The following is an 8802-nucleotide window of genomic DNA, read 5'->3' on the forward strand; positions in this document are numbered from 1 at the left end:
ATCCTCTGTACTAGCACAATATTCAAATTGTGTGTTATGCTGGTATTAAGCCATCAGGCCATGTTTCTGCTGTTTGGCAGAGTAGATAACAGCGATAGCACTTCCTTTTTCTGATCTCCAAAATGGTAAACAAGAATGATGGCTCTGGAATCGACTGGAGTAAAAGCAATGGTTGTTTTTTCCCCATCCAAAAGATGAGCAGATAGAAGAACAGAAGATCCGAGAGGATCTTGGTGGTCGGGGCCGGGCAGGGCTCATGAGGAGCGGGAGGGAGTGATGGAGAATGTGTTTACTCTGCCTGATCTGTCTGTTTATGTATCTTCTATCTTAATGAACAATGTATTATTTCTCTCAGGAAGAGAATTTCAATGATGCTAAGGTCTATTTTATAGTGTATAAACACACTTAAGTCTCTGAAGTTGCAGTGCGGCAGGGGGCACGGCAGACGTCGCTTGTGGTCTGACACTGCTCTAACCTGCTTTAAATCTCAAGCTTTATAGTAAACAGCTCTGGACATCTCTACAGGGCTTTCCACACACAATTTATTTTATTTACTTCAGTATATTACAGCCAGAGAGGCCCTTGAGATTTCACAAAGCCTATCTGGTAACCAAGGAGGATCTAAACAACAGCACTGAATCACTCTTGAAGCTATTGTGCAGTTTTGCTTGGGAAACGTCCAGTTTGGACAGAGAGTCAAGGGTCTTAGAGTGCAACAGAGTTCAGGCGAGCCCAAATTAGTAAAATCAGAATTGCTTGGTAAATACTTCGGAATGAAAAATTAGAGATGGATGAAAGTAAAATTGCACTGATAAGGAATAGTTCGTCCCAAAATAAAAACAGATTCGGAGAATTAAGCACTTCATCACTTGCTCAGCAATGCAGTGAATGGGTGCCGTCAGAATGAGATTGCAAAGGGCTGATAAAAACTATATCACTATTATCCACAAGTAATCCACACGACTCCAATGTGTTTCATTTTGTGAAGCACAAACCTGCATGTTTGTGAGAAACAAATCCCTCATCAAGATGTTTTTAACTTCAAACTTGCTTCTAGTCAAAATGTGAGCCTATAATCCATAATAATGCTTTCTCCAATGTAAAAAAGTCCATCTCCTGTTGTCCTCTCACATCAAAATCCATGAACACATTTGTTTAGAGCTCTTTTCAATTGTAAACCATGCTTGATCTCTGAATATTTCCCTCCTGATTCAGATGAGAAAACAATATTACGGATAGCTGACTCATATTTTTAGCCGGAAACAGCGGTTTGAAGTTAAAAATGTCTTAATGGTGGATTACACAGCTTTTCACTTCACAAAATGTTAAATGGTGGACTGGAGTTCTGTGGATTACCCGAGGATTTTATGTTTTTATCACCTGTTTGGACTCTCATTCTGACGGCACCCATTCACTGCAGAGGATCCATTGATGAGCAAGTGATGCTATATGCTAAATTCCTCTTTTTTCCTGTTTTTACTGTGCTTTGAAACAATCTGTATTGTATAAAACACTATAAAAATAAAGGTGACTTGACTCGACTGTCCTCCAGGCACATTACTGATAGTATCATATCAAATTAATTAGGACTATTTATCTGAGGCTGGTTTAGTGTATAATCCAGGTGTCATGAGTTCATTCACAAAAAATGCTAAAGGTCCATTAAGACAGCTGAAAACCCTCAGTTATATCCTTTTCTCCTACTCATGCCAGAGTGGCTACTTCAATTCTGCTGTCACCTTTCCAGCAACCACAAAACTAACTGACAATGCTTTCTGTCCAGATGCGTCCACTTTGGGCAAAAGCTGCTGACCCCTTTAAACCAGAGACAGGACAAAATAAAGACAGACAAAACTGTGAATAATATCTCAGAAAGGGTGTCCGACACAGTGCAGGGCAATTCCATCAGACTCATGGAAAGATGTGGAAAGTATAAGAAGATAAAGGTTTTAAGTATTAAGTACTTATTTTGGATTAACTGGTTCTACATGTTCAGACGTATTCACATTTGCTGGAGTGCAAACTCCTGCTTCTTTCATTTTCTTACAAAATGCATTTCTCTTTGTCAATCACTAAATATTTTTCAGCAACTTCAGGCACAAAAAAAAGTGTCAAACATTTAATAAAAGCATTGACAAATGTAGCATTAACTTCAGGACACATGGAATCATACTACATTTCAGACTGATAGTCAGCTTCATCTAATGAACTCTCAACACAGTCTGCAAATGTTACGGTGTTTACAACAAAACCATACTTCATAGTATACATATATATTAAAGGCAGCAGCCTTTGTTTTTCTAGATTATTAATTATAATAAAAATCCCAGTGAGATGGAATTCAAGTATCAAGATTATGACAGAAAATATGCAATATATTTAATTTTATTTGAAATATTTAAAGTTCAAATGTTAAAATGAGTGAGTAAAAAAAAAAAAAAGTTTAATATTTTAACTCATAGCAGGTGAAATGGAAAAATTACCTTTTGGGTGAGATTGATACTGCCTGGAAGAAAAAAAAGTAAATTTAAAAAAAAAAATAAACTGTATGTCTACACAAAATGTGCTGATAAAACATAAAACATTTTTTTTAAAAGTGTTATAGAAATTACCTATTTGTTTTATTATTGTTATTTTGGACATATGGCGTTTTTAAAGATTCATATTTGTTGTCTGTTTATTTTAATCTCTCTTCTAATTTAATTCATTTGAATTCACATGTAATATTCATTTCTGGTGGAAATGCTGCCGTTTTAAAAACTAATGGTAGGTAAATTTTGGGACATATTTGGCCCATGTCTCAATATTAAGTATCCAAATTATGCTGTTGTTATTGGAACATACTAAAGTTTCTCGTACCAAAAGATGGCACCAGTCTGTCGTTGATAAAGGAAAATATAAGCTCTCCACTTAAACTCGGGTGGCTGTTCTTCTCCTATCCGTGTGGAGGCGCTGTAGTATGTTTGAACGGGCAGATTCTCATCTCGCGCAGGAACTGACGCATCCTTCACAACAATCGCCGGTTGTCTGTTGTTTGTGTGTTGACGCTTTTGTTGCCCTTCAGACCGTCAATTTTTTTATTCATAAAGATTTTTAAACATTTAAACACTCGTTTTAATATCGTCTCACAACATTTTATAATAACATTCTCTCGGACGCACCATATCAGTAAGTTAAAGTTTATTAGCTCAGTGTTTGCTATTCACTTAGTTAATAACTAAACCTCTCCCTGTTGTTTAAACGAACTTCTGGCCGCTTTTGCATGCTTATGGACATTTAACTGTTTCTTCTAACAGCGCAGCGCTGTTATTTAGTGTTTGAGCTGATATAGCTAGCATGCACGTTTAATGTTTTCTCCTGCTGATTAATTGCCTGTGTTGCTTTCGATAAACGTTTGTTGAATGAAAAAATTGTGCTGAAATAAAATGTTTTACCATGAAATGTAAATTAATTTGTTAGGAGTTATAAAATATGCTAAGTTAGCACACTGTTTTGCAAGCGTATTGTTTTGTCATTTGATCTTGTATGCTAAAATAGAGAAGATGTCAAATAATAGCTTCTTTGATATTTTTCAAGTAGGCATCTCAGAGCTTTTTCACTTTATGATATAAGTAGTCATTTTAACAGATGCATTTATCACACAGGGATCATTCCCCATGGAAAAGCTGGGGTTAAGAGCCTTTTTTTGGGGCACAATGGTCATAGTTAATTAATCACCAGGTTATTAAACCTAGAAACATTTGGTTGCAAGTCATTTAAGACATAAAACTTAGTTTAAGCTAACGTCAAAATGCAATGTAAAACCACCTGGAATTCTTATGTTTATGTGTTTTGCAGGTTTTGTTTTGTAACGTGACATGCATCTGTAAAGGGATTGTCGAGTTTAAAACATCTACAGCGGCTCCATGGAACCCAGTAATGATGTGGCGCTTGATATCATTGTTTCCAATGTCGTATCTGTCTTCAGAACCAGGTGCCATCTAAACCTGCGTACCATTGGACTAGAGGGGTCTAATGTCATCTACAAGCCTGAAGAGGGAGTAAGTCTAGACTTTGGAGATTAATTTTTATACTTAAGCACCTATATTCTTGATTTACATGCTATTCATTTAAACTGAAATAATAATTTTGGTTTTCAAAACCTCATCTCATGGTTACTTGCCAAAATTTGTGTGATTTGTCTTTTCAGTTTTTTTCCAAAATTTAAAATGCATAAAGTTATTAAATTTAAATCATGTTTGTTTGATCATGTTTACTACAATAGGTAACTGAATGGTTATGCAAAAGGTTGGATGGTTAAGAGTTATGAAAATGGCTGACAAATTTGAGAAACAGAATGTGATGATTCGCTGGTGAAAAATTCCAAAATATGTTATTTTTTGAAGACCAGTAGGTTTTTCTGCTATGTCAGTTCTGTTACATAATCATTTAACATGTCTAGTGATTTTTTTACTTCCAAGCATGCATTTTGTTCCTTTTAAGCTTTAAAATATTGTAATGCAATGCCAACATGTGCATAATATATGAAAAATACCATCATGTTTTCACCTTATGCTTGAAATCATCAGTATCAACACTATTAATCAGTATATGACTAATCATTAATTCCTGTTGTTGCTTATGTTCTGTGGATGTTTCTCCAGAAAGTCCTGATGAAGCTGCGGAAACCGCGTATCACTGCCTCTATATGGTCATCAGGGAAAATTATTTGCACCGGAGCAACAAGGTCTTACTAAAATCTGCTCATCAAATCTCAGAATTCTAAATAAGCCAAGAGTTGTTTGTGCTGCTGCTGAAATTGTTAGTCTTCTCAAATCTTTTTGGGCTAACTGGTAAATTTCATGCATGTTTATTTTTGTTTAGTGAGGAGGAAGCCAAACTAGGTGCTCGACGGTTGGCCCGCTGCCTGCAGAAGATTGGGTTCAAGGTGTGTAAATTGATTAATTGCGACCGCAAACAGCTTTGTAGAACTTCTGAATGATCTATAAATGGAATTTGTCTCATCTGCAGGTGAGGTTCTCAGACTTTAAGGTTGTCAATGTGTTGGCAGTGTGTTCCTTGCCTTTTCAAATTCGTCTCATTGAGTTCACTAAGAATAACCGCCCTATTGCCAGGTAAGACATTATGTTTCCTCTCACGGTGTTCTCAAACGACAAAGAAATTTCACTATGCCCATGTATTTGAATAGTATTGTGGATTGCCAGTATTAATGAAAACAGGTAAGAGACAACCGATTGTCTTTGTAAATGTAAAAGTTGTGCTCGTGCTCAATTTTTTACATTTGGTATTAACATCTGTTTTGGGTCAACCTGACAACTGGTCAGTCCTAAATACAGGTTTAAACAGTAAATGGATGTAGTGATGAAATCAGAGACTTTCCCTTCAATGAAATCCAGTCACAAGTAGTTGCAGGAGGCACATTTGAGATGTGTTAACACAAGCTGTGAACAGTAATTTGTCTCGCCTGACTACCTGTCAGATGATTGTCAGAGACACCGGCTCCAAAGGAACCTTAAAGGGATATTCCAACCCAAAATGAACATTTTGTCATTAATCACTTATCCCCTTGTCATTCCAATCCCATTAAAGCTTCGTTCATCTTTGGAACACAATTTAAGATATTTTGGATGAAAACCAGGAGGCTTGAGACTGTCCCATAGACTGCCAAGTAAATTACACTGTCAAGGTCCAGAAAAGTATGAAAGACATCGTCAGAATAGTCCATCTGCCATCAGTGGTTCAACCATAACGTTACGAAGCAACGTGAAAACTTTTTGTAGGCGAAGAAAACAAAAATAACGACTGTTACGGAGAGGAGACTGTTGACAAAGGAATTGTTGAATAAAGCCATTATTTTTGTTTTCTTGTTTGTTATCTTACAAAAAGTATTCTCGTCACTTCATAACGTTACGGTTGAACCACTGATGGCAGATGGACTTTTCTGACGATGTCTTTCATACCTTTCTGGACCTTGACAGTGTAATTTACTTGGCAGTCTGTGGGACAGTCTCAACTCTCCCGGTTTTCATCCAAAATATCTTAAATCATGTTCTGAAGACAAACAAAGCTTTTAAGCATTTGGAACGACATGGGGGTAAGTGATTAATGACAAAATTTTGGAGTGGAGCTGAGTATCCCTTTTAAGTGTCAAAAAAAAAAAGAGGACCAGTGCTCTCTACTGGTGAAATGGTGTATTGGCAATCTCAAAATATGCCACATGCTCTCCGACAGCTGGATTGCAGGTTTCATCGCTATATTTGTGTGTATTTTTAGCTATGAACCCGAGCTCCATCCTGCTGCATCATACAGGATTAAAAACCTCAGGAGTACAGTGCAGGTGTTTTCTACAGGCAGTATCACTGTTACAGGTAAAATAATCACATACGCTCAGTATCATTTTCACTACAATAATAAGGGTTTAGCTGCAATGTACTGCAAACATCTGGACCGCTGAGGAACCTTTTAAAATGTATTTAATGAATTCTTATGAAAAGTACCAATAGACACGACTTCATTGTCAAGTTACTGATTTTAAATTACCAAGACTTCAGTGCTTGCCTCCATTGAGATCTTGCAGATTACTGCATTAGTCACTTACTTTAAAAAAGTATTCCTTATTTAGCCACATTGTCAACCACTCATTCTTTGCAGCCTCTTCATTCGGAAGTGAAAATAAAATAAATATACTTTCACAGTGTAGGACACAGCGTCTTTGTGACATGATGTTAACCACACAAACAAGCTACTGTGTTTGAGGGTGAGGGTGTAGATCATGAAGGTCTGGAAATGAGCAAATATAATGCTGTAAGCTACAATGAGGCTCTGGACTCCTTTTATTTAAGATTGAAAATCTTTTATTAATTTTATGATACTGATAATTTTCCTAGTGTTCTTATATATGCAGGAAATAAATGTTTATATATTTTTTTTCAGCTGTATTTTGTAGCATAATTTACTTAATATAGATATTGAAAACATTTCGGCTTGTTTCTAAGAGTCCGATTTCTTTACAATTACTTTATTTAATGAATTCTGCATTCAAACATTTTCACACAAATATACCTATGAATAATGAATGGAACCCACTTTTTAGAACCTGCTTTGTTGTATAAAGAAAGGCTGAACTAATGTAAGATTTTATTGATAATTACCATTTTCCCTCTCTCTAGGACCAAATGTGCAGAGTGTGGCATCTGCAGTGGAGCAGATTTATCCTCTGCTGTTTGAGTGTCAGAAAACACGATCATAAAACACACACGTAGGCACCAGTTTGAAATGAAAAGCACCTTATCATTGAATGTTTTAAGGCTTGTAACTGTTGTACTGTATGTGTCTCCAAGGCAGCTTTTGCCATTTCACGTCCAAGCGGGTCTGGGTCGTGTGTTTTCAGAGTCATGCCTTTGAATGCTGACTTTGGTGTTCAGACCCCAAAGCGATTTATGACGACCTCTTAAAGCTCAGAAGAGGACCATTAGTGCATTGACATTGTGTTGCTGACATTGTGTAGTTTATGAACACTTGAATTAACTGTATTATATAATGCATGGACACCAAAGTAAAAACTGGCAAGTAGTGACATTAAAGGATCACATTTTACTTAAAGTTCTTGGAAATTTGATTCTAGTGATGTCTTTGCAACTCATTTAATAAGTCTGAATTGAGAAGTTAAAGGGCAAACACTTCATATTTAAACAGCAGGTGATGTATATCTGGTGTATACTGTGGACAAAAACACTCTGGGTTGTGAAGGAGTCTTTGGTCCATATGTTTGTAATATGTGAATAATTTTGTATTTTATAACAAACAAAATAAAATAACCCCTATATTAAGTCATTGTGTCCATGTCTCTGCAAGAGTAATATCCCATCATTATTCATATTTAAGCCCACAGGTCATTCACAAAGTAATACATGTCCACTGCCTCTTACTTTTTTTTTTTTTTTTTGTAACTATTTTTGGTAACTTGATTGTGCTTTTATATTTTTTATCATGTTTAATTTCAACCGCACAAACATATTTATCAAAAACGAGTCGCAATGTGCCGTTTAAAAACGCAGTCATAAGCAAAGTGTTTATGTTCTTAATTTTTTCCGATTCTATTAATAAAATTAATCAAATGTCGTTTGAAGCTCTTGTTGCACATGACAGATTGCTGTAGCCTCAGCTGAACTTGAAGCGCTTGGCGTGAGTAAACGGATCATCTTTTCTTCTTTACTACTACAGTGCTAAAACACTAATAAACTTTTAAAGGGTATTAAAAAATAAAGTACAACTTACCGAAACGTATCACACTTATATGTGCATCTCAGTAAATTAGAATGTCATGGAAAAGTTCATTTATTTCATTAATTCAACTCAAATTGTGAAACTTGTGTATTAAATAAATTAAATGCACACTGAAGTAGTTTAAGTCTTTGGTTCTTTTAATTGTGATGATTTTGGCTCATATTTAACAAAAACCCACCAATTCAACAAATTAGAATACTTCATAATACCAATAAAAAAAAAAAACATCTTTAGTGAATTGTTGGCCTTTTGGAAAGTATGTTCATTTACTGTACATGTACTCAATACTTGGTAGGGGCTCCCTACTGCCTCAATTCGGCGTAGCATGGAGGTGATCAGTTTGTGGCACTGCCGAGGTGGTATGGAAGCCCAAGTTTCTTTGACGGTGGCCTTCAGTTCAACTGCATTTTTTTTGGTCTCTTGTTTCTCATTTTTCTCTTGACAATATCCCATAGATTCTCTCTGGGGTTCAGGCCTAGTGAGTTTGCTGTCCAGTCAAGCACACCAACACCATGG

At 36.0% G+C, this 8802-nt stretch overlaps 2 protein-coding genes across 3 annotated transcripts in view; both read left to right on the forward strand.

Annotated features, from left to right (window-relative positions):
* The window catches only part of LOC132129196 (armadillo repeat-containing protein 1-like), a 428278-nt gene that overhangs the window by 268334 nt on the left and 151142 nt on the right, over nucleotides 1-8802 (forward strand). The window lies entirely within an intron of this gene.
* LOC132129417 (TATA box-binding protein-like 1) lies at nucleotides 2937-7829 on the forward strand. Of its 2 annotated transcripts, XM_059540997.1 has the most exons (8): nucleotides 2937-3168; nucleotides 3838-4040; nucleotides 4644-4726; nucleotides 4864-4927; nucleotides 5011-5114; nucleotides 6274-6368; nucleotides 7170-7268; nucleotides 7345-7829. In XM_059540997.1, the coding sequence occupies exons 2-7, from the start codon at nucleotides 3906-3908 to the stop codon at nucleotides 7247-7249; spliced, it is 561 nt and encodes a 186-aa protein (XP_059396980.1). In that variant the 5' UTR covers nucleotides 2937-3168; nucleotides 3838-3905; the 3' UTR covers nucleotides 7250-7268; nucleotides 7345-7829. The 2 variants fall into 2 exon arrangements, with proteins under 2 accessions (XP_059396980.1, XP_059396979.1); XM_059540996.1 differs by having other exon boundaries at nucleotides 7170-7829.

This window comes from Carassius carassius, chromosome 46 (assembly GCF_963082965.1).
Source record: "Carassius carassius chromosome 46, fCarCar2.1, whole genome shotgun sequence".
NCBI classification, from domain to species: domain Eukaryota; kingdom Metazoa; phylum Chordata; class Actinopteri; order Cypriniformes; family Cyprinidae; genus Carassius; species Carassius carassius.